This window comes from Gobio gobio (assembly GCF_949357685.1).
Source record: "Gobio gobio genome assembly, chromosome: 8".
NCBI classification, from domain to species: domain Eukaryota; kingdom Metazoa; phylum Chordata; class Actinopteri; order Cypriniformes; family Gobionidae; genus Gobio; species Gobio gobio.
The window spans coordinates 42,784,773-42,810,773 of record NC_137114.1 but is presented as its reverse complement, the minus strand read 5'-3'; the positions used below and the strand labels follow the sequence as shown (position 1 = coordinate 42,810,773).

Sequence of the window (26,001 nt, the reverse complement as noted above, 5' to 3'; positions counted from 1 at the left end):
AAGTGTGTCATGTAAAGTTCTTTAGTGCGCTCGCATAATTGCAATGTGAAACCAAACCAAAACTAACCGAATATATAAAAAGTATCAAAACATGAACTTCGGTTCGGACCTTGGTGCGGACTTTCAGGTGTGAAAACGCCCTTAGACCGTGTCCGGATCCACTATTGCTAGTTTAACGATCGGCAAACCAGGCACATGTTCCAAAAGGTTGTACCTATTATCTTAATGAGTCATGGGTGTGTTTTGGGCGTAACGTGCAATAAACCAATCATCTCCCATTCCCTTTAAAAGCCAGTTGCGCTTGCACCATGGCGTATTCGTTATTTACATGGCGGAATTTGCGAGCAGAAAGACTGAATGCTTCTCCTTTTATTTTTAATATTTAAAAATGTGTGTGAGCTGCTGTGCGTCCCTGTGTGTGTAATAAGCAGAGTGTATAGGCCTGTTCACACCGGGGCGGTTTCACGTGCGTTTATCGCCAACGTTTAACGCCTAATGTGAGTGTGCACACCGTCGCGCAAAAACGTCAGGCGTAAAAGCGTAATAAAAAAAAAACGCCTTGGGTTCGGTTTTTATTTTGACACGGCGCGTTAAAAACTGTCCGACCAATGAGATCTGCGCTTTTGTTCATGTGCCTGGAGCTGCTGAAGTTACAGTAAAACACGACCTGGTGGCGCTCAAGAACAAAAATGGTCTTGCCGAGCACACATTGATCCGACGAAGAAGTAGTAAGTAGACAAAGAAGAAGATGAGCTGCTAATGCTGCAGTTAGCAAAAAGTGTGTGAATGGTTTTTGCAAGCAATTAATTACCGTCTCTTTTCTTCTTCTGCGTGACAAGTGAGTGTCAGAAGTGTAAAGTGGCGCAGCACCACCTTGTGTACCGGGAGCGTCATCTACTGAATTTGCACATTCACTTGGCGCATCGTCAGTGAAAATCGCTTGGGTGTGAACACTCAATACGCACCGAAAAACATCTCGAAAATGGCTATAAGTGCGCGTGATATTCATCCCGCTGTGTACAGGCCTTAAGCGTGTTGTGCAGCCGCCTATAGGCGCATATTACTAATGCACCCTTGTAAATAACACAAAAAATACTGCGTAAATATCGACTTTAGACTAGGTCTTTGTTGGTCGTTTTCAGTTGTTTTCAGTTGCCTCAAAATAGCAACGCGGCAAAAATGCGCCTGAACACACCTCGTTTTGTATAATAATCAAATAATCTGTTTAATAATCATTTAAAACTTAGCAAACTGGCAGCTCTTGTAGTAATTAAAAGATTTATCTTGAACTTTTGTCCTTAATTAAAACAATTTAATAATCAATAAAAAAAAGGCATTTATGCCTGTATGATGGTATACTACACCCACATTGGACCAGCGGTTTGGAAAATGGATGGATGAATGATTCAGCTGTGGACGCCATCTTCAGGTCAGATGTGGGAATTAATTTGCCGTGCGACCGTCGCAGTGCATTATGGGTATTCTCTAGCCGTTAAACGTACACTTGTTATTGTGGTGCATTATGGGATTTAATGAGTGCACTCGATAATGTCCACTATGGTTTCAGACAACCCTACAAATGGCTGTCCCCTTAAATAGTGCCCCATTTAAGGCAATAGGGGGCGATTTCAGACACAACCAATGTCCCTACGATAATACCCCAGCGTGCATCTAATAAATTATTATTTCGAGAACGTTGTGCAAATTTACTGCAACTAGGACTGCACGATTAATCACAATAAATCATGCTTAAACCAATTTGGCTTTGTGCGACAAAAGACAACATTTAGTAACATGTTTTTACTCCAAACTCATTTCATAACGCCAGGTGAGCATCCTTCTGTGAGATGATGTGGCTTCTTACACAGAATAAGGCACACAACATATTCAGATAGAGCAGAATTTACTGCTGTTCACAGAACTGTGCTTCACTGGCAAGCTGCGCATAAAAAACACAAGCATTGCCAAATCACGTGTGGTTTAATTCCGATCAATCGTGCAGGCCTAACTGCAACAATGGAGCCACGGACTTTGCATACTTTTAAAAACCCAGCGTTTAGTTGACCTGGTAAGCACTCTTTGTCACAGTTGTAAAAACGACGGCTTTCTTCTTCCATGAGGGCGTTTGGCCTCACGGCATCTTTGTTTCCAGGTGGAACGTTAAAGAATGCGACACACTTCTCTCGGAAATCCCGTAGAATTCAACCAATTAAATAACGACTTCGAAACTTCAAGTTTTTCCCATTTTGTGTACCGTATGCATCAGATGTTCAACCAACGGTCCATGGGTGTGACGTCTGAGACTAACTGTTACCTAACCATATACAGTGAATAGCTGTAACATCGCATTATATGTAATTTTACAGTAAAATACTTTCAAATTTATGGTTTTAGCAAGTAAAATTACTGTATAATTTATGGTGAAAAACAGTGAAAGGACATTCCCAGAAGTCTCTGTGTGACAACTATTTTATTTAAATATTTTTTATGTTATCAGTAATGAGCATTAGGATGTTTTATGTTACATTCTCTGTTATTTAATTAATGTTTATTGCATTATTTTATATTTAATACTTTGTGTGTATGACCCTATTCACCATCTATATACCATCTGATTCATCATGTGGTTATTATTATGGTTGTTATCAGTACATTTTAAGGTAAAACATTTGGTAGTAGAGTGGTATCACTTCATGAAATATGGTTGTAAGTTAATAGGCCATCTCGTAATACCTCAAATCTGCTGGTTATTAACTAGATTTAACAGGATATACACTCACCTAAAGGATTATTAGGAACGCCTGTTCAATTTCTAATTAATGCAATTATCTAATCAACCAATCACATGGCAGTTGCTTCAATGCATTTAGGGGTGTGGTCCTGGTCAAGACAATCTCCTGAACTCCAAACTGAATGTCAGAATGGGAAAGAAAGGTGATTTAAGCAATTTTGAGCGTGGCATGGTTGTTGGTGCCAGACGGGCCGGTCTGAGTATTTCACAATCTGCTCAGTTACTGGGATTTTCACGCACAACCATTTCTAGGGTTTACAAAGAATGGTGTGAAAAGGGAAAAACACCCAGTATGCGGCAGTCCTGTGGGCGAAAATGCCTTGTTGATGCTAGAGGTCAGAGGAGAATGGGCCGACTGATTCAAGCTGATAGAAGAGCAACTTTGACTGAAATAACCACTCGTTACAACCGAGGTATGCAGCAAAGCTTTTGTGAAGCCACAACACGCACAACCTTGAGACGGATGGGCTACAACAGCAGAAGACCCCACCGGGTACCACTCATCTTCACTACAAATAGGAAAAAGAGGCTACAATTTGCACGAGCTCACCAAAATTGGACAGTTGAAGACTGGAAAAATGTTGCCTGGTCTGATGAGTCTCGATTTCTGTTGAGACATTCAGATGGTAGAGTCAGAATTTGCCGTAAACAGAATGAGAACATGGATCCATCATGCCACTGTGAAGGCTGGTGGTGGTGGTGTAATGGTGTGGGGGATGTTTTCTTGGCACACTTTAGGCCCCTTAGAGCCAATTAGGCATCGTTAAAATGCCACGGCCTACCTGAGCATTGTTTCTGACCATGTCCATCCCTTTATGACCACCATGTCCCCATCCTCTGATGGCTACTTCCAGCAGGATAATGCACCATGTCACAAAGCTCGAATCATCTCAAATTGGTTTCTTGAACATGACAATGAGTTCACTGTACTAAAATGGCCCCCACAGTCACCAGATCTCAACCAATCAAAGCATCTTTGGGATGTGGTGGAACGGGAGCTTCGTGCCCTGGATGTGCATCCCACAAATCTCCATCAACTGCAAGATGCTATCCTATCAATATGGGCCAACATTTCTAAAGAATGCTTTCAGCACCTTAGAATTAAGGCAGTTTTGAAGGCGAAAGGGGGTCAAACACAGTATTAGTATGGTGTTCCTAATAATCCTTTAGGTGAGTGTATACAGTGATATAGCTCGTCTGCCTGATTTCTCCTTGAATTTATCCAATAAACGTATTACGTAATGCCACTGCCATTGGCTGTAATGCGGGGGGCTTGTCCCTTTTGTCCCCTACCTGTATGAGACAGGAAGAGGAGTTGGTCTGGGAAAGCGGTAGTATGGCTTTTATATCTTACCCAATGATCTAACCCGACGTTCCATATTGGCTCCACTGTAAGGTTTATAATTAGAGCTGGAATTTCAGTGGGAATGTTGTCAATTGCTGAAGGCGTGAGACTTTTCAGTCGCATTGTTTCTTAGTAACTCATTAATATAACTTGTTAATTCCCTTACGGTTCAAGCGTAAATGAACACTGTTGTTAAGCAGTTGTCTAACTTACTTTCTCCTCCTCATTCACTCCATTTGCTATGTACTGTAAGTGTCCTTCTCGTCTAATAATTACATCTCACTCACTGGTGATTCAACAACCAAGAGACAGCCAAGTTAAAAATGAAATTTCGGTCATTATGTACTCGCCCTCATGTCATTCCAAACATGTATGACTTTGTTTTTCTGTTCACATACAATTAAAGTCAATGGTGTCCAATATCGGTTTGGATCCCCACTGAACTTTACTATATGGACAAACACCGTTGAAACATACCTTGTCTGACACTTTCAGTGTATTACACGCATCTTGCAATGTAAATGATCATGAAATAATAAGCCCTGAATGGTTGGTGACCCATATGGAAAAATCATGCAGACATAATTATTTAAAAGAGGTAGGAAGCCACAAACAATAGACCCTCTCTAGGAATTTAAAGCTTGTTGGCTTCTAAACACTGAAATTGGTCTCCAAGCTACTGTATGGAATATGACTTTGATCTCAGAAACGTGTTTTAATATCATTTTTTTCTTTCTTGTTTACAATTGTTAAAATGGCAGAATGTAGGTTTTATCAAGAGGAAGCCGGGTAGATGACTGTTAACCCAAAGTTAATCATTCATGAAGTATCGGCCACCTCGCACACATGCAACAAGCACACAAATTAGCAAACCGGATGTGATTCAGCGCTGTTCCTTTCCCCTTTTGTCACCAGCCATAAATATCCAAGTGGACTATTCTAGCCAAGAAGCCTTTGAAAGAGGCAAACATGTTTTCTTGAAATAGACTTGGTTCATCAAGTTGAAGCCTCCTTTTGTTTATTTACAGAAGATTTTGTATATATTCAGACGTGTTTTGGGTTACTTGTCCATAACCAGAAGTTTATTCTCATTCTCTGGGCTGTATGTGTCATTATTGGATCCCTTTCAGTATAGGATTTTTTTATTTATTATTCTTGTGATATAGGCAAGCCCAGCATCAAAAGTCCTCATTATAATTGTCTTCAAGATTAACCAAAGGGTGTGATTCAGATCCTGCCATCATAAAATGGCAAGTAATCTTTCAAATAAAACTGTCAGATTTCTCTTATCTGTGTTGTTACAGTAAATGCTGTTTGCTTTGCTGATATTGCTGAGTTTATGTTGAAAACTGCGCAAAACATTAGTCAAATGAAAAGGGGCAGTACATGGGTCAGTGACAAATAAAGAAAACAACAAAGAAAAGGACAAATCTTTTCGTGGCTATGTTTTAACTAAATAAAATAAAAAATTGGTACAACACGGCGACAATGTAATTATCATGAGGGAGCTAATTAATAAAACGTGACCATGAATTAAAGTGTGGGAACAAATTCTTAATTCGTGATCATTATATTTATTCATTTTCTTCCGCACGTCATATATATATATATATATATATATATATATATATATATATATATATATATATATATATATATATATATATATATATATATATATATATATATATATATATATATATGACGTGCGGAAGAAAATGAATAAATATAATGATCACGAATCATTATGGAGAAAAATCCTGGAATATTTTCATCAAAAACCTTAATTTCTTTTCGACTGCAGAAAGAAAGACATGGGGGTGAGTAAATTATCAGCAAAAGTTTATTTAAAAGTGAACTAATCCTTTAATGCTTCACCATACCAAGACATTTTGGACAATTTCATATATATATATATATATATATATATATATATGAAATTGTCCAAAATGTCTTGGTATGGTGAAGCATTAAAGGATTAGTTCACTTTTAAATAAACTTTTGCTGATAATTTACTCACCCCCATGTCTTTCTTTCTGCAGTCGAAAAGAAATTAAGGTTTTTGATGAAAATATTCCAGGATTTTTCTCCATATAATGGACTTCAATGGGCTCCAAACGGTTCAAGGTCCAAATGACAGTTTCAGTGCAGCTTCAAAGGGCTTTAAACAATACCAAACGATACCAGACGATGAATAAGGGTCTTATCTAGCGAAACGATTAGTTTCTGCGAGAAACCCAGCAGTATTTATGCTATTATTTTACCTCTTATCAGACGAACGTGATCATCTCTGAGCTCCGCCATAATTTCTGCTAAGTGAGGTCAAAAAACGAGCGTGGTCATAGATGTATACGTAGATGCCTCATTAGCGCCTGCACGGATCAGTAGAATGAGGCATCTATGATCAATAAATCTATGACCGCGCTCGTATTTTGACCTTACTTAGCGGAAGTTATGGCGGAGCTCAGAGACGATTGTGTCGTCTGTTAAGAGGTAAAATAATAGCATAAATACTGCTCGGTTTCTCGCAGAAACTGATCGTTTCGCTAGATAAGACTCTTATTCATCGTCTGGTATCGTTTAAAGCCCTTTGAAGCTGCACTGAAACTGTCATTTGGACCTTGAACCGTTTGGAGCCCATTGAAGTCCATTATATGGAGAAAAATCCTGGAATGTTTTCATCCAAAATGTATTTTCGACTGCAGAAAGAAAGACATGGACATCTTGGATGACATGGGGGTGAGTAAATTATCAGCAAAAGTTTATTTTAAAGTGAACTAATCCTTTGAGAGTTCCTTTCACTGGAACTAAGGGGCCAAGCCCAACCCCTGAAAAAAAAACCCCACACCATACTCCCCCCTCCACCAAACTTTACACTCAGCACAATGCAGTCAGGCAAGTACCGTTCTCCTGGCAACTGCCAAACCCAGACTCGTCCATCAGATTGCCAGACAGAGAAGCATGATTCATCACTTCAGAGAACACGTGTCCACTGCTCTAAAGTCCAGTGGCGGTGTGCTTTACACCACTGCATCCGACACTTTGCATTGCACTTGGTGATGTAAGGCTTAGATGAGCTGCTCGGCCATGGAAACCCATTCCATGAAGCTCTACACACTGTTCTTGAGCTAATCTGAAGACCACAGAAAGTTTGGAGGTCTGTAGCTATTGACTCTGCAGAAAGTTGGTGACTTCTGTGACCCTCAGCATGCGCTGACCCCACTCTGTGATTTTACGTGGCCTACCACTTTGTGGCTGAGTTGCTGTTGTTCCCTTTTTGGTTCCACTGTCATAATACCACTAACAGTTGACCGTGGAATATTTAGTAGTGAGGAAATTTCACGAATGGACTTATTGCACAGGTGGCGACCTATCACGAAACCACGCTTGAATTCACTTAGCTCCTGAGAGCGACCCATTCTTTCACAAATGTTTGTAGAAGCGTCTGCATGCTTAAGTGCTTGATTTTATACACCTGTGGCCATGGAAGTGATTAGAACACCTGAATTCAATAATTTGAAGGGGTGTCCCAATACTTTTTACAACTTGAATAGATGCGAGTGTAAGACTTTTTACTTATGTATATAAAAATATAATTATTATTAATTTTTTTAAACAAATAATTTAAATGATTAATTCATCATATTTGTGTATTTGGGACACTTTACACCTTAAAGTGGTCCTCTTTGTGACATCCTTTCCTGTTGTGTGTTTTTTTCCTTCATGTTGGTTGTACCACAAGTTGTTTTTAAATATGAATTAGTAACATAGTTTATTTAAAAAAATAGTTTGAAGGAAATAATAAAAAGACTAGTTAAGATTTTCCTTTCAAGAATTTAATTATTTTAATTTCTTCATTGTGATATCAGTACAGTTGTATCACCCTGACATTTTTGACTGTCTATTCCCCCAAAAAACATAAAAAGTGTCAAATTTTAAATATAGAAAATAGCAACATGCTTATCGTAGAAGAGGTATAAGCAAGTCATTATATGGATGAATTGCATTTTTACTGTATTTTTAAATAAATTAAAGTCCACATGATTAGACACTACCTATTGAAATCAACAGTTTCAAAAGATCCAGTCTCTCTATTTCTATGTGCAGCGCGTTGTACTCTGTAATTTCAGCTGTATTGTGCAAAGAACCAAGGAACGTTTTCATAAAAAGTGAAAGCTCATAGCAGCATCATGGATGAAAGCCAGTGTACTGGACTGTGTGGCAGTAATTTCCTGTTTGTAGAGGCAGAGTGCATCTGTAATGGCTTACACAGATCATACTGGTAGTGGTAATGTGATAGATAGGCATTTAACGGTTTTATCTCTCTTCCAGCACATATCCTCCAAGCGCAACCATGCCAGTCCTTAAGAACCTCCCGTCTCGGCTGAAGGGAGGCAGATTTAGCGTGGATTTGGAGACTACACGTAGTGAGTTCATTCTCAGAAAAATGAGTCTTAACCACAATCCATTCGAGGAGCCTGGCTCAGATGAGGACTGGCCCAGAAGCAACGGAGGCTCACTCCTGGATGGGCGTGTGCCGGGGGACAGAAACCCGTTTGAGGATGAGGAAGACGAAAATGAGGCTAATGAGGTGCGGCGTGGAGGCTCAGGGAAGGGAAGCTCCATCAAAGGCACGCTGGAACGCATGAAGGGGGTCTCCCCGCTCAAGACCCTGGGCAAACTCAGAAAGAACTTGCGCATGTCTGCCAGGAGCAAAGACAGGGAAACCCCCTCCCCACAGGGCTCTATAGGTTCAGCCTCACCCATGGAGAGGAAGAAGAAGGGCAGACGGAGTTCAGAAGGGAGCTTGCTACGGTATGATGTGTAGGAATGGGAATAGCAAAGAATTAAACAGCTCTGGTTCCAGTTCCTCTTAATGTTTCCTTAAAGATTGATTCATGTTTTTTTTTATTACTTATAAGGAATCAATATAGAAATGCAATATTATTGCAAAATAATTTTCTCAGTAATCAACAATCCATTCAAAAGGTTTGATCACACAGACTTTTTAACAACTTTTTAGAAGTGGGATAAATGCAAACTAATAATTGGTCTTAAAGAGTTAGACAAAGTTAGTCAAAAATTTACTCACCCTCAATGTCGTTCCAAACCCGTGAGACTTTCTTTCATCTTCGGAACACAAATAAAGATATTTTAATGAAATTTGAGAGATTTCTGTCCCTCCATTGACAGCTACGCTACTTCCACTTGGGCACCTCAAAAAGTTCATAAAGAAATCGTAAAACGAATCCATATGAATTGAGCGGTTTAGTTGCTCAAGTTTTCTGAAGAAACTTTATCACTTTATATGATGAACAGATTTAACTTGGGCTTTTATTCACATATAAACATTCATCAACTCACATATCAGTTGAGGTAAACGGAAGGTCAAGCATGTTCGCTTGACGCGCAAGAACCAATGAGGTTCATTCTCGTGTTACGCAGCACGTTTGAGCTTCAGAAAGAACCAATGAGGTTCATTCTCGTGTTACGCAGCACGTTTGAGCTTCTGCAAGAGCCAATGAGGTTCATTCTCGTGTTACGCAGCACGTTTGAGCTTCAGAAAGAAACAATGAGGTTCATTCTCGTGTTACGCAGCACGTTTGAGCTTCAGCAAGAACCAATGAGGTTCATTCTCGTGTTACGCAGCACGTTTGAGCTTCAGCAAGAACCAATGAGGTTCATTCTCGTGTTACGCAGCACGTTCGAGCTTCAGCAAGAACCAATGAGGTTCATTCTCGTGTTACACAGCACGTTTGAGCTTCTGCAATAACCAATGAGGTTCATTCTCGTGTTACGCAGCACATTTGAGCTTCTGCAAGAACCAATGAGGTTCATTCTCGTGTTACGCAGCACGTTTGAGCTTCAGCAAGAACCAATGAGGTTCATTCTCGTGTTACGCAGCACGTTTGAGCTTCTGCAAGAACCAATGAGGTTCATTCTCGTGTTACGCAGCTCGTTTGAGCTTCTGCAAGAACCAATGAGGTTCATTCTCCTGTTACGCAGCACGTTTGAGCTTCAGCAAGAACCAATGAGGTTCATTCTCGTGTTACGCAGCACGTTTGAGCTTCAGCAAGAACCAATGAGGTTCATTCTCGTGTTACGCAGCACGTTTGAGCTTCAGCAAGAACCAATGAGGTTCATTCTCGTGTTACGCAGCACGTTCGAGCTTCAGCAAGAACCATTGAGGTTCATTCTCGTGTTACACAGCACGTTTGAGCTTCAGCAAGAGCCAATGAGGTTCATTCTCGTGTTACACAGCACGTTTGACCTTCTGCAAGAGCCAATGAGGTTCATTCTCGTGTTACGCAGCGCGTTTGAGCTTCTGCAAGAGCCAATGAGGTTCATTCTCGTGTTACTCAGCACATTTGAGCTTCTGCAAGAGCCAATGAGGTTCATTCTCGTGTTACACAGCACGTTTGACCTTCTGCAAGAGCCAATGAGGTTCATTCTCGTGTTACGCAGCACGTTTGAGCTTCTGCAAGAGCCGATGAGGTTAATTCTCATGTTACGCAGCACGTTTGAGCTTCCGCAAGAGCCAATGAGGTTCATTCTCCTGTTACGCAGCACGTTTGAACTTCAACAAGAGCCAATGAGGTTCATTCTCGTGTTACACAGGACATTTGAGTTCAGCAAGAACCAACTGTTTGAAGCGTCAAAGTGGTAGTTGCGTGGACTCAGTGGAGGGACAGAAATCTCTCAAATTTAATTTTAAATTTGTTAATTTGAGTTTCAAAGATGAATGAAGGTCTTACGGGTTTGGAACGACATGAGCCTTTAACAAAGCTATACATTACACAAAATGTAATAATGTGGTAACATTTCATTAATTTACCGTTTCACTAACATCCCAGAGTTCAGGCTCTGCCATTGAATAAAATACTGCAGAGAACTCTATATGTATATTTTATTACAGTGTTCCATCTTCAGCAGAAGAATGCACATGCAGTAACCTTTTGGTTCCGGTTGCATTTTTAGAGGGCAACAGTCGGGTTCCGGCATGAATTCCATATGGGAATTGTTTTTTAATAGTAACTTATAAACTGTTTAAGACAGGCCTACCCTACTGTGAGCTACACGTTTGTTAATCATTGGTGGTATATGCTTTTGTTGAAGCCATTAGCCTGCATTATTTAAACTTTTTTTTCAATGATTGTTTAAGAGTAGAATTCCTGGTGAGAAACTATTGCTCATGATTCTACAAAGAAAACCAATTAGCCCATTAGTGGATAGATAGATATAGATAACAAAGACTTTTTGAAAATCCCTATAGTAAGAATGAATGGAAAAAAATACCTCTGGAACCAAGATGGATGAAAAAGTGTGTGGGCGTTGTTGCACTCCATGTCGATTTCCAAAACTAAGATGGGAGTGTGATAAACAGTTCAGGACTAATAACTTCTATTCCAAATATTTATTTGATGATTTGTTACAAAAGGGAGGTAGATGTGTTTGGGAAACCCATTTGTTAACAATTATATTTGTGTAATAATAAAGCATTTCTGAAGCTCAAACAGTAGTAGAGCATGATGCTAGCAACACCACGGTCAAGGGGTTGAGTCCCATGAAATACAATGCAATGCAATTCAATGCAAAGGGCTTTGGATAAAAATGTCTACAAAATCTAAATGTAACCAATAAACCTCATCAACTTTCTTCTTCCTATAGAATGGCGGGGAGGTGTAAAGATCGCAAGGAGAGCTTGACCAATGGTGACCTATGCTCAGAAGCTGATTCCGACTCCACCAGTCGTCGACTCTCCTTCCTGAAGATGGTGGGCAAGGGCAAGATGAAGAGGGAGTCCATGCAGGACCATTCATCACAGGGGCCTGAGGAAGAGCCAGTGGAGGAGGTGCCCGAGGTCAAACCCAGGGAGCCGCTTTCAGGTAAACAGCCAACTAGTCAATCTGAAGCTGTTCATTCGTACAGCAGCCCCTCAGAAACACACCCTTTACCTGTTCATTAAAAATTGTGTAATAACTTTACACGTTTGGCCAAACATTTTGGAAACAAGCATTAAGTAATACCACAAGTTTTTTGTGTGAATATGTGTGTGTTTTTGATTGCTCCATTAACCAAATATGCATTATATAACCGATTGTATTCTGTGTTTCTTGTTTCACATACATACATTGGCAGTTTAGCTATTTATAACAGTTGTTTTGTGTTTGTGTCAATATTCTCGTGAAGCATAATTCTATTGCCCTTCTGGAAAGTCTACAGACAAACATCATAAACATTGCATTATTTGCTAATTAATTCACCATTTAAACTATGAATGTACAACTAATCTCTCTGGCTTGTTCCCAAACTTTTGACCACACAACTGTTCCAGAGCTCGATTGTTTAGCTTGACCTGCATGAGCATGGGACATGCTACGTTGGAATTTGCACATGATTGCATGCTCAGGTTTCAGGCTTTTTACTGCAAGACCATGAGAGATAAGTTTCAAAACTGGCAGCAACTCGCAAGCTCTGTTTGTTAAAGAATAAAAGCACAAAGAATGGTAGAGAAGGATGAGAATGGATACCTTCAACCTAGCAATGCGAAGTGCTAACGTCACAGGAATGGACTGTTTAGCAAACATATCTACAATTGTTAGTGGTTGCTGGTGCATTTGTTGAACAGTCAACAGAGTTCATTGTGTGCTCAACCTAGAATTTAATTTAATTTCAGCTCTGCTCTGCTCTTACTCAACTGTGTGTCATTTTTTAGAAAGACTCTGATTAGCAGGTTCAGATGTTTTTGATTAGAGTTGGAAAATAAATGTTGCAGAAAGATTGATAATCGGGCATCATGACTGTCAGAGCGGCATGCATTTTAGCTGATTTTGAGGCTTTTTTTGGGGGGATCTAATCGTTCCTACTATAGTATGAGGGCCTAGTAAAATCTGGTGTTTTCACCATACGGGCTAGGGGGCTGTCAAATCTGAAACCATCAGTCTTGCCCTTGCGTAAATGCAGCATGGAACTTGATAAAAGAGGAATCTGAGTAAAGGGGAACTGAATGTGCCCCACAATGTCATGTTTGGTCATGTCTTTGCTTTGTTTCAGCAGGGGGAAAGGGTTAGTGATTCTTGCTGCTTTGCATGTCCCAGCTGACACAGCAAAAAATCACTTTTTATTTGTGTATTTAGCCACATTATGTTGACAGGAAACCTTCTGGTGACCTCCCACAACAGTCAGGCGGGTTTCCAAGTTATTCGTTTAGCAACTCTCAGCTGAAAATACCACCAGACACTTTACGATCCATCTGTAATTTGGTTTGTTCACACATTGATTGGATGTCATATTAAATATACACAATTTGGTTACACTTGGTTAGAATTCTGTTCCATCACTAATGAATAACTACACAGGAACAAGTGAGTAATGCAGTATAAACACTCTAGTAACTACTATTAACTAACTAGAAACTCATAAATTAGTAAGTAAGTGTTTAGTCGAATGTGGTAGTTTACTATTAGCTAATCAGCAACTACTGATTGTGTTACGACATCCTTCAGAAGGAACTACTAATGATTTGGGTCAGTATTCTAAAGTGAAAAACATAACTCTATAGTAATTACTGAAGTCGTTTTAAACTTTTGAGGTTTTTGTAAGGTTTTAGGCAACCTGGTCTCATTGTGAAAATGTACCTCTGGCAACGTTTTTGCAAACCGCCAAAATACGTACCAATATGTACATATCTCTGCAGTTTCAAAGTGAAATGAACACTAGAGGCAGTAAAACAGCAAGCACTTTTTATCTTTTTTTTTCCCATGTAAATGAATACATTTTGGAGTTTGCGTCACTTAATCTGCTCCATATGCTCGGCTTTTTTTATATAATAAGTTTGCTCAGTAGCTCAGCTGGTACAGATTTGTACTTGTAATAATGAAAGCTCAGGTACGAATCCCGTGAAAGACAAGTCATGAGATGAGAGCTCAAAAAGAGCTCAAAGATGAGTTCACAGAAGCTAACAAGACATGGTTACTATTGTATTTTTGTCACATTTGCTTTTTTTAACACTATCGGTTAGGTTTAGGGTTTAGTGTAGGTGTACGTTAAAAAAACAATGTCACAAAACGTCAGATTGACGCTCATCTGTTCCGGGAAAAAAACGAAGCTTTTGGCGGCACCCAGTGGACATATCACTTTGAAACTGCAGTGATATGTACATATTGGTACGTATTTTGGGGTTTGCAAAAACGTTGCCCGAGGTACATTTTCGCAATGAGACCAGGCTGGTTTTAGGGTAGTAGTGACTCAAGTGTTACTACATTCTTCTATAGGAATTACTCAAAATGTCCTCCAACCAATACGCCTATAGGTAGTTTGTCACTTCCCTAAAATATACGACCCATAGGAGCGTTTAGTTGCGCCCCTATCGACAACAGGACACTTTCATTTCAGTGCTTGGTTTCCTTTTATTTGCATCATAGTTTGGATTTTGCGTAGCTCAGTTGATAGAGCATTGCAAAATACATCATGTAATCGTGTGATCATGCAGTCGTGGGTTCGATCCCAGGGAACGCATGTGCTCATAAAGTGTATATGCACAAGAAATGATAGGGTGGGTGTAGTTGGAAATATGACAAATGGTGAATAAAGTCCACACATTGCATTTAAATGAACTCACATTTTGATTGGCAGCGACAGTCATACGTCATTTCATGACAACAGATGTAACACGACACTGTATTATTTTTACGCTAGCTAGAGGGCGCATGACTTAAAAATGTAAATAAAGGTGGTAATAAGGTGCTTTAAAAACGACCTATAGAGTCGTTTTTTTTTTTTTTTAGGACAATCTGGAATTGCTAGTTTAATGGATTAGTATTCTAAAGTGAAGATCATGATAACCCACTAGTAAGTGTTACTATCCAAAACCTTACACAAACCTCAAAAGCTTCAAGATTTCAGTAATTACTACAGAGTTATTATGTTTTTCACTTTATAATACTGATCCAAATCATTAGTAGTTTCTTCTGAAGGATGTAGTAACACTTGAGTCATTACTAGTGGGTTATCATTACCTTCACTTTAGAATTAATTCTATATTAGGTATTATTCATGTATTTATGAACCTGTATTTAGTAGTTCTTAGTAGTCCTCTGGGAGTTATGAAAAAATAGTAGTTACTGATTAGCTAATAGTAAACAACCTTATTCAACTGAGCGTTATTACTTACTCATTCGTTAATCAGAGTTTCTTGTAGTAGTTACTAGAATATTAATATCGAGTTACTCATTTGTTCCTGTGTAGTTATTCACTAAAGCTGCAGACCGTAACTTTTTTGGGTTAAAAATGATCCAAAATATATTTTTTAGTAAGTACATAACCAGCTAGTGTTCGATACTATCTGCTTACCTTAGCTCGATTTACAATGGTAAGCTTGTAATAATGTTTTTAATTCCAGTGGTACTGGTGGATTTCCGCGGGAAATTTGAGCATATCTTTGCGTCATTACGTCACGTCTGTACACATAAAGAAGGTGTCCCGGCTAGTAGGCTATATTGCGTGTGAGGATGTTGGAGGTGAAGATTTATAGCCTTTTCTCACAGCACTTGATATAATTAAACTTAGCAATTTGATGGCAGATCCAGAAAGGTTCAAACGACAATCACCAGTGACAACTGGAGATTCACCCCGTTGTAAAATGTAAAAGACTTCAGACTTCGGAGTGGCTGCAGAAAAAAAAGAGACTGCCCATGCGAAAACAAGGATAAAAAGGGCTTTTGAAAGGTGGCGTGAACTCCGTGTTTTGAATGGGTTCAAACGGACGCAGAGATGGTTCAATTATGTAATAGAAGCTCACTTGTTTGCTTAATTCATACAGTTACAGTACAGAGTTTTATTTGTTGTGCCTTTCTCGTTTTGCTATGTGCATTATGGTAAATATCAATTATTTTGTGCTAGCTATGAGAGGGCGCAATATACCTCTACTCTACATTAATTTGTTGGTTAGAAATTACAGAAATGGAAAGTGAACTACAGGTAGCCCTAATACACATTAAATGTAATCACGCAATTCTGATGCTGCTAACATTAACTAATTTGAAAACAAAGTATAATTTGCACGGTTTGTCGTGATATGATAAGCGATCGTTAGATTTAATCATTGCGATTCATTGCAATGCTTTTTCCCTTAGTTGGTCAGAACAAAAGTGGATTCTGTGTTTCTGAATGACAGTATCCACAGCGGCGCGGTGGCTGACAGCCGCACATTCTCCTCAAAACATTGGATTCCTCCGCGCTGTGCCATGCCGAGGCACAATTCACGTAAAGTTGATAATTCCGCGAATAACTACAATTGCAGATTTCGAACAGAGATGGCGACAAAGAGGAAAAACTACGGAATGCAACTTTAATGAAGGAGCAGTATTCTAAAGCGTTGCGCACGATTTCAGTGTAAAAACCCATGTTTTACTTTAGTATCTGTTTTTGTGACCCTTTCTTAAGTGTTCCAGAAAAGTTCTTCTGTATGAGCGTAAATGTGTTGTGACGAAAGAAAGCATTGCTCCATCCATGCAGCTGTTTTCAAGTGGCAGCACATTCCTGAGTGAAAGAAAATCAAGACTTTCATTATTTCATTTACAGAGTCTTTTTTATGAGTGTTATCAAACATCTTCACAATGATGCATTCAAAGATATACGGGGCAAAAGAAACATTAAATCAGGAAGTAACGCTTCATATAATGTGTAATGCATGCATCGGTTGCTGAACATTTAGCAAAGAACAGGACGTCAATCTTGTTCATGTTAAGTGTGTCAAGTGTCAACTGTCAATTGTCAACCAGATCAGATTTCACTTGATGAGTTGGCAAAACATTTGTATGCTGGAAAAAAACCCAACAAAAATATTAAGCAGAACAACTGCACTGAATACTGGAAACTGGAGTAATGGCTGCTGAAAATTCAACTTTGCCATCACAGGAATAGAAGATTTTTAAAACTATTTTAAAATAGAAAACAGCTTTTGCACAATAATACTGTTTTGCTGTGTTTGTGGTCCAACAAATGCAGCCTTGGTGAGCATAAGAGACTTCTTTTCAGGCTATTTTCACACTTAGCATGTTTGGTTCGGACCCTATTAAAACGAACTGTGGTGCGATTGCTCTGTTAGTTTGTTTCATTTGAATAAGTGTGAACGCTGTGAGCACCAAAGAAGCGGACCGAGACTAGGCCTGTCACGATAACTACTTTTTGTTTCGCGATATATCGTCCCAGAAATAATTACGATAAACAATATTATTGTCATTTTAAGACTATTTTATGCCACTGAATATATAATCCTAATATAACAGCATAATAATGCAAGTAGACCTACACACTTTCAAATGACAACCTTTTAATTCTTTAGATCATGGAAATTAAGGGTAAAAAATATATTATCCTAAATAAGAAAAACTAAATTTGAATAAATAGTAAATAAACATTTTCTCTGTGAAACGGCTTTAACACTCATCATTCTACCGTTGACATTTATATGTGCACCGGAACAGAGGATTGCGGCTTTGAAATCGAGTCCATTTGGGCTTATTCTTCCAAACTGTCAGGAAAACACTATAACGCCTCAAATGGTGCCTTTTTTTCACCTGTTGATAACCGCTCTGTGTATGAAGGAACTGCCCGAGAACCACTTTCGCCGCCGTCACGGAAAATATACAAGATGACAGCACAATCGAGTAAAATGTTGGTGACATTCATTATCATGTAAACTTAATGGGCGATATATTGCATCACAAAAAATTACTGAGGTCATGTACATATATTGTGCGATATATCGATATATTGGTTATTGCGACAGGCCTAACCGAGACGCTGAAAAGATGGGTCTCAGTCCACTTCCAAACAAACTATGTTTGTTTGGAAATATGAAATATTCAACTGAAATATGAACACAACACAGACCAAAAAGGACAGAAAGCTCAAGCTTACTTGTTTTTTCATGTCATAGTCATGATGTTGCCCATCACATTTCGGTACAGGCATCAGAACCACGTCTCCTCGCAGCAGATCTTCGTTTGTGTGTGTGACGGAGGGATTCCTGCCACTGTTTTGCCTCCTTTACACATTTAATAAGCTCTTCACGAGTTCTCAGCTGGTCAAAATACCATCAAATGTACAATACAGTGAGCGCATTTAGCCCAGCACACAGCATTGTTTTGGACGTTCTGTAAATTCCGTCATGAAATATACGTAATAAAATCAGGTTGTGTATGTATCCCTATGCCTTTGGGTTTGTTATCTTTAGGTTCTGTGTTAAAATGCATGTAAATGCTAAGCGGACCGGGACTACATGTTTTGTTATGTGTTAACAAACCAAGCAAACCGAACTACAAGTGTGAACACACCCTTAAAAATGTTTTTAAAATCTTACCGACCCCAAACCTTTGAATGGTAGCATATATATTTGTAAGATTTATAAGCATATAAGATTATTTTATATACTGTATTATAAGATCTGGTTTGTGTTATTATTATTATTATAGTGTGAGGAAAACATGTTTTCATTCAAGAATATACTTTTATTTTTCTTTAATGCAATATATATTAGATTTTTCTTACATACAGACTCAGTGGGCTCCAAAAAAAACTGAAACCACATTGAAAATCTGGAATGTTTGCTCCAAATGTGGAGTTGAGTGCATGTTGACATTAGAGCAAATGAAGAACATACCAAATGCTATTTTAATTCATTTTCAATGCTAAATTTCAACCAAAATGTCCTTTCTTTTAACAAAATACCATTCTTTGAATTTTTCCATTTTGTATTGTCATAACAATATGAAGAAATTGTTCTTGATGCACAAAGCATATTGCAACCAAAGTACCTCATTGTTCAGAGAGCTTTGTTGCGTTCGGGTGGTATCTATCAGGACTGAATGCATTCAGTTGTCTTTGGGATTGGCAGAATGTAAGATGACATCTGACTGAATCGATAAAGCAGCCATATAGAAGGGCGTTTACCCCTCATTCTAGTGAATGATTTCCAGACCTCACCAAACTACAACCCGCAACCTCCAACCATAACTACAGCTGAGAGCCATTCTGTCATGGCCGCCATGGAAACAGTATCTGAGTGGAGCATGTGCAATCAATGCACTCCTGTTTATGATAGCAAATATTCCCGCATGCCAACTGGCAGAGTCACTCGCAAAAGGGAATAGCCAACACTTCCACCTTATCCAGCTATTGTCCAACACTTGGCAGGAAGATTCGTCCATGCATGTCAAATAAACCAACAAGCATTAAGTGAGGGCAGGGTTCCACTTAGTGTAAGGTGGAGTACCCCGTTTTCCAAATGGTCCAATTTAGGTTTGTTCTGTTGACGTTGGCCATGTCCAAATAAATTAAGAAGGGAGTGGGAAGGGCTCATGTCATCGTTTTCGAATCCTGACCTAAGGTCTCCAGTGGCAGGCGAGGCCAGTTGTCACTTTGATAGCCACTTCATCTCACTGGGCCTGGACGTTGAAACAAGATTTTAGCATGTGGAATTCCTTCTGGACAGGCTCGGGCACAGGGGACGATACCGCCAAGTATTACTCGACCCATCTGCGCCGCTAAGGCAGAGGCAGGAAATACAATCGCCCCTTCACTTATTAAATATTTCACTTCTGGGGAAAATATGTCTACTCTGCACATGCTGAGCATTAAATGGGGGAAGTGAATGAATGAGAAAGGGAGTTTTCTGTGGGCTGCTATTCCTCAAGTTCATCGCTTTCTCGTGCTCCAGCTCTGAAACACAGAGGGTTAATGGAAAATGGTCCTGAACCTGTGGCACGACAAAGAACAGATCATATTCCATTACATTCCAAGAACTCAGGCTAATCTTTTCCTTGTAACGGCTGATTGGTCCTGCTGAGAGGTGTTGGTTGTGCAGGTGTGTTGGTGCTATGTTAGCGGATATCTTGCTTAGTCAGATCTATTGAGTTGAGCTGGTTGTCAGCCCCCACCCTTTAAAATCCTTGGCCAAAAGCAAATACCGTTACCTCCTCTTGGAAGTCGTGGTGGGGGTATATGTGTAGCATATGTGCCATATGTGCCCTTAAAAGGCAACACTTCGATCCCTGTGGTTTTCATTAAGGAAGGGTGGTGACATGTCCATGCTTAAGTGAAGTATGCTCCACACACCATGAATTTAGTGCATGAGACTGTCTGGAAACAAAGAACTAGTGTTGTCCACTGCACAGCTCAGCTCAGTTACTGGCATCGGTCCGCATTTTAATGACTGTGGGATAAAACCTTTTAAACTACATGGCTTTCAACATCTGGATCATTGCTTGTTCAATAATTAAGTCTATCATTCAACACAAATACATACAGTTCTGTCGTATATATATATAAGATTCCTTAAACTGTTTTTGAAAGGTAATTTATGCTCACCAAGACTGCTTTTATTTGATACAGTAAAAACAAAAATATTGTAAAATAGATTTTCAGCAACATTACTCCAGTCTTCAGAAATCATTCTAATATGATGATTTGGTGCTCATTTCTTATTACCATTATTACCAATGTTGAAAAACTAGAAATACTGTCAGTTTTGAGTAATTTAATATGCCCTTTCTGAATAAAAGCATTAATTTCTGCCCAAACGAACAGTATGTAAGTATTGTTCTGTATTATATAACACATGAACACAACCACAACGCAAAAGCCTTGACTTTTGAAGGTTTTATGGGCCTACAAACAGATTTATGCACAGGTGTGGAAGAACACTTCATTACCCGGAACGCCATTACCTGAATTTCTTTGAAGTGCAGTTCCTGCAATTCCTTTCAATTCCTGTAATTTCAATTCCCATTCAACCTCCTGTAGATGTGACCAATTTTAGGGAGCCCGTTTCTAAATTCTGAATTTTGCACAACCCTTCTTCTCAGACAGAAGCTTACAGGGTCAACTTTTACTTCCCCTAGGGTTGAACGTCAGTAGTCCCGTCTCAGAGTCACTTAGATGATATAGGGAGATGTTGTCCTTGGGTGGAGGACTTTTCACATGGATGAGCTGAAGAGGAAGTGACTCTAATTTTTAACAGGCAGCACATTCATTTTTCCACCTTATCCCCTGTCTGCATTAGCGATAAGCCTTATTGTATTTTATATTTAGATCTCCTTCCGATGGACTGGCACACTCGGGCTGTTGTTATGCGAGATGGTTGAGAAGGGTGTGGGGTCTATCATGGCATTACTGGATAGTCCATCCTCGATAGGGATAGGGACAGATGAGTCAGACGCCAACCGAACGCCCCCACATCCTTCCCTCTAAGAAGAGGTCAGGAAGTCAGAGGAAATATATGGGACACTCAGCACCGCAAAGGAACTCTTACTCTCCGTTCAATGTTCTGAGCAGGAATTCAACAGCAGGGCCAATTATTTGCACAGCTGATTTGTGACATATCTTCACCTCAATAGATGCGTGTTGAGAATTGTCAGAAAGCAAGCTTAAAGGGTTAGTTCAACCAAAAATGAAAATTCTGTCATCATTTACTCACCCTCATGTCATTCCAAACTTGTAAGACTTTGGTTCATCTTCGTAAATTGAGATATTTTTAATACAATTTCTGTCCCTCCATTGAGTCAACGCAACTACCAATTTGATGCTTCAAAAAGTTCATAAAGAGATCATAAAACTAATCCATATGAATTGAGCGGTTTAGGCCAAATTTTCTGAAGAAACACGATCGCTTTATATGATGAACAGATTGAATTTAGGCTTTCATTCACATATAAACATTGATCAGCCAACGTAAACAGAAGATCAACCGTACTTGCTTGATGCGTGAGAACAAACCTCATTGGCTCTTGCAGAAGCTCAAACGTGCTGCGTAACACGAGAATGAACCTCATTGGCTCTTGCAGAAGCTCAAACGTGCTGCGTAACACGAGAATGAACCTCATTGGTTCTTGTGGAAGCTCAAACGTGCTGCGTAACACGAGAATGAACCTCATTGGTTCTTGTGGAAGCTCAAACGTGCTGCGTAACACGTGAATGAACCTCATTGGTTCTTGCTGATGCTCAAACGTGCTGCGTAACACGAGAATGAACCTCATTGGTTCTTGCTGAAGCTCAAATGTGCTGCGTAACACGAGAATGAACCTCATTGGTTCTTGCTGAAGCTCAAACGTGCTGCGTAACACGAGAATGAACCTCATTGGTTCTTGCGGAAGCTCAAACGTGCTGCGTAACACGAGAATGAACCTCATTGGTTCTTGCGGAAGCTCAAACGTGCTGCGTAACATGAGAATGAACCTCATTGGTTCTTGCGGAAGCTCAAACGTGCTGCCTAACACGAGAATGAACCTCATTGGCTCTTGCAGAAGCTCAAACGTGCTGCGTAACACGAGAATGAACCTCATTGGCTCTTGCAGAAGCTCAAACGTGCTGCGTAACACGAGAATGAACCTCATTGGCTCTTGCAGAAGCTCAAACGTGCTGCCTAACACGAGAATGAACCTCATTGGCTCTTGCAGAAGCTCAAACGTGCTGCGTAACACGAGAATGAACCTCATTGGTTCTTGCTGAAGCTCAAACGTGCTGCGTAACACGAGAATGAACCTCATTGGTTCTTGCGGAAGCTCAAACGTGCTGCGTAACACGAGAATGAACCTCATTGGTTCTTGCGGAAGCTCAAACGTGCTGCGTAACACGAGAATGAACCTCATTGGCTCTTGCGGAAGCTCAAACGTGCTGCGTAACACGAGAATGAACCTCATTGGTTCTTGCGGAAGCTCAAACGTGCTGCGTAACACGAGAATGAACCTCATTGGTTCTTGCGGAAGCTCAAACGTGCTGCGTAACATGAGAATGAACCTCATTGGTTCTTGCGGAAGCTCAAACGTGCTGCGTAACACGAGAATGAACCTCATTGGTTCTTGCGGAAGCTCAAACGTGCTGCGTAACAAGAGAATGAACCTCATTGTTTCTTGCGGAAGCTCAAACGTGCTGCGTAACACGAGAATGAACCTCATTGGCTCTTGCAGAAGCTCAAACGTGCTGCGTAACACGAGAATGAACCTCATTGGCTCTTGCAGAAGCTCAAACGTGCTGCGTAACATGAGAATGAACCTCATTGGCTCTTGCAGGAGCTCAAACGTGCTGCGTAACACGAGAATGAACCTCATTGGCTCTTGCAAAAGCTCAAACGTGCTGCGTAACAGGAGAATGAACCTCATTGGTTCTTGAGGGAGCTCAAACGTGCTGCGTAACACGAGAATGAACCTCATTGGCTCTTGCAAAAGCTCAAACGTGCTGCGTTACACGAGAATGAACCTCATTGGCTCTTGCAAAAGCTCAAACGTGCTGCGTTACACGAGAATGAACCTCATTGGTTCTTGAGGGAGCTCAAACGTGCTGCGTAACACGAGAATGAACCTCATTGGCTCTTGCAAAAGCTCAAACGTGCTGCGTAACAGGAGAATGAACCTCATTGGTTCTTGAGGGAGCTCAAACGTGCTGCGTAACACGAGAATGAACCTCATTGGTTCTTGCGGAAGCTCAAACGTGCTGCGTAACACGAGAATGAACCTCATTGGCTCTTGAGGAAGCTCAAACGTGCTGCGTAACACGAGAATGAACCTCATTGGTTCTTGCGGAAGCTCAAACGTGCTGCGTAACACGAGAATGAACCTCATTGGCTCTTGCAGAAGCTCAAACGTGCTGCGTAACACGAGAATGAACCTCATTGGTTCTTGCGGAAGCTCAAACGTGCTGCGTAACACGAGAATGAACCTCATTGGCTCTTGCAGAAGCTCAAACGTGCTGCGTAACACGAGAATGAACCTCATTGGTTCTTGCTGAACTCAAACGTGCTGCGTAACACGAGAATGAACCTCATTGGTTCTTGCTGAACTCAAACGTGCTGCGTAACATGAGAATGAACCTCATTGGCTCTTGCAGAAGCTCAAACGTGCTGCGTAACATGAGAATGAACCTCATTGTTTCTTGCAGAAGCTCAAACGTGCTGCGTAACATGAGAATGAACCTCATTGGCTCTTGCAGAAGCTCAAACGTGCTGCGTAACACGAGAATGAACCTCATATTGGTTCTTGCTGAACTCAAACGTGCTGCGAAACACGAGAATGAACCTCATTGGTTCTTGCTGAACTCAAACGTGCTGCGTAACATGAGAATGAACCTCATTGGTTCTTGCGGAAGCTCGAACGTGCTGCGTAACACGAGAATGAACCTCATTGGTTCTTGCAGAAGCTCAAACGTGTTGCGTAACACGAGAATGAACCTTATTGGCTCTTGCTGAACTCAAACGTGCTGCGTAACACGAGAATGAACCTCATTGGTTCTTGCAGAAGTTCAAACGTGCTGCGTAACAGGAGAATGAACCTCATTGGCTCTTGCAGAAGCTCAAACGTGCTGCGTAACAGGAGAATGAACCTCATTGGCTCTTGCGGAAGCTCAAACGTGCTGCGTAACAGGAGAATGAACCTCATTGGCTCTTGCTGAAGCTCAAACGTGCTGCGTAACACGAGAATGAACCTCATTGGTTCTTGCTGAACTCAAACGTGCTGCGTAACACGAGAATGAACCTCATTGGTTCTTGCTGAACTCAAACGTGCTGCGTAACATGAGAATGAACCTCATTGGCTCTTGCTGAACTCAAACGTGCTGCGAAACACGAGAATGAACCTCATTGGTTCTTGCTGAACTCAAACGTGCTGCGTAACATGAGAATGAACCTCATTGGTTCTTGCGGAAGCTCGAACGTGCTGCGTAACACGAGAATGAACCTCATTGGTTCTTGCAGAAGCTCAAACGTGCTGCGTAACACGAGAATGAACCTTATTGGCTCTTGCTGAACTCAAACGTGCTGCGTAACACGAGAATGAACCTCATTGGTTCTTGCAGAAGTTCAAACGTGCTGCGTAACAGGAGAATGAACCTCATTGGCTCTTGCAGAAGCTCAAACGTGCTGCGTAACAGGAGAATGAACCTCATTGGCTCTTGCGGAAGCTCAAACGTGCTGCGTAACAGGAGAATGAACCTCATTGGCTCTTGCTGAAGCTCAAACGTGCTGCGTAACACGAGAATGAACCTCATTGGTTCTTGCTGAACTCAAACGTGCTGCGTAACACGAGAATGAACCTCATTGGTTCTTGCTGAACTCAAACGTGCTGCGTAACATGAGAATGAACCTCATTGGCTCTTGCAGAAGCTCAAACGTGCTGCGTAACATGAGAATGAACCTCATTGGTTCTTGCAGAAGCTCAAACGTGCTGCGTAACACGAGAATGAACCTCATTGGCTCTTGCAGAAGCTCAAACGTGCTGCGTAACACGAGAATGAACCTCATTGGTTCTTGTGGAAGCTCAAACGTGCTGCGTAACACGAGAATGAACCTCATTGGTTCTTGTGGAAGCTCAAACGTGCTGCGTAACACGTGAATGAACCTCATTGGTTCTTGCTGATGCTCAAACGTGCTGCGTAACACGAGAATGAACCTCATTGGTTCTTGCTGAAGCTCAAATGTGCTGCGTAACACGAGAATGAACCTCATTGGTTCTTGCTGAAGCTCAAACGTGCTGCGTAACACGAGAATGAACCTCATTGGTTCTTGCGGAAGCTCAAACGTGCTGCGTAACACGAGAATGAACCTCATTGGTTCTTGCGGAAGCTCAAACGTGCTGCGTAACATGAGAATGAACCTCATTGGTTCTTGCGGAAGCTCAAACGTGCTGCGTAACACGAGAATGAACCTCATTGGCTCTTGCAGAAGCTCAAACGTGCTGCGTAACACGAGAATGAACCTCATTGGCTCTTGCAGAAGCTCAAACGTGCTGCGTAACACGAGAATGAACCTCATTGGCTCTTGCAGAAGCTCAAACGTGCTGCCTAACACGAGAATGAACCTCATTGGCTCTTGCAG

The 26,001-nt window shown here is 40.6% G+C and overlaps 1 protein-coding gene across 1 annotated transcript in view; it reads left to right on the top strand.

Annotated features, from left to right (window-relative positions):
* exoc3l2b (exocyst complex component 3-like 2b) overlaps positions 1 to 26,001 on the top strand; it is a 60,871-nt gene that overhangs the window by 2,700 nt on the left and 32,170 nt on the right. The window contains 2 exon segments of the mRNA XM_079824024.1: positions 8,469 to 8,951; positions 11,805 to 12,022. Coding sequence (XP_079680150.1) covers positions 8,491 to 8,951; positions 11,805 to 12,022 — 679 coding nt within the window. The 5' untranslated portion in view covers positions 8,469 to 8,490.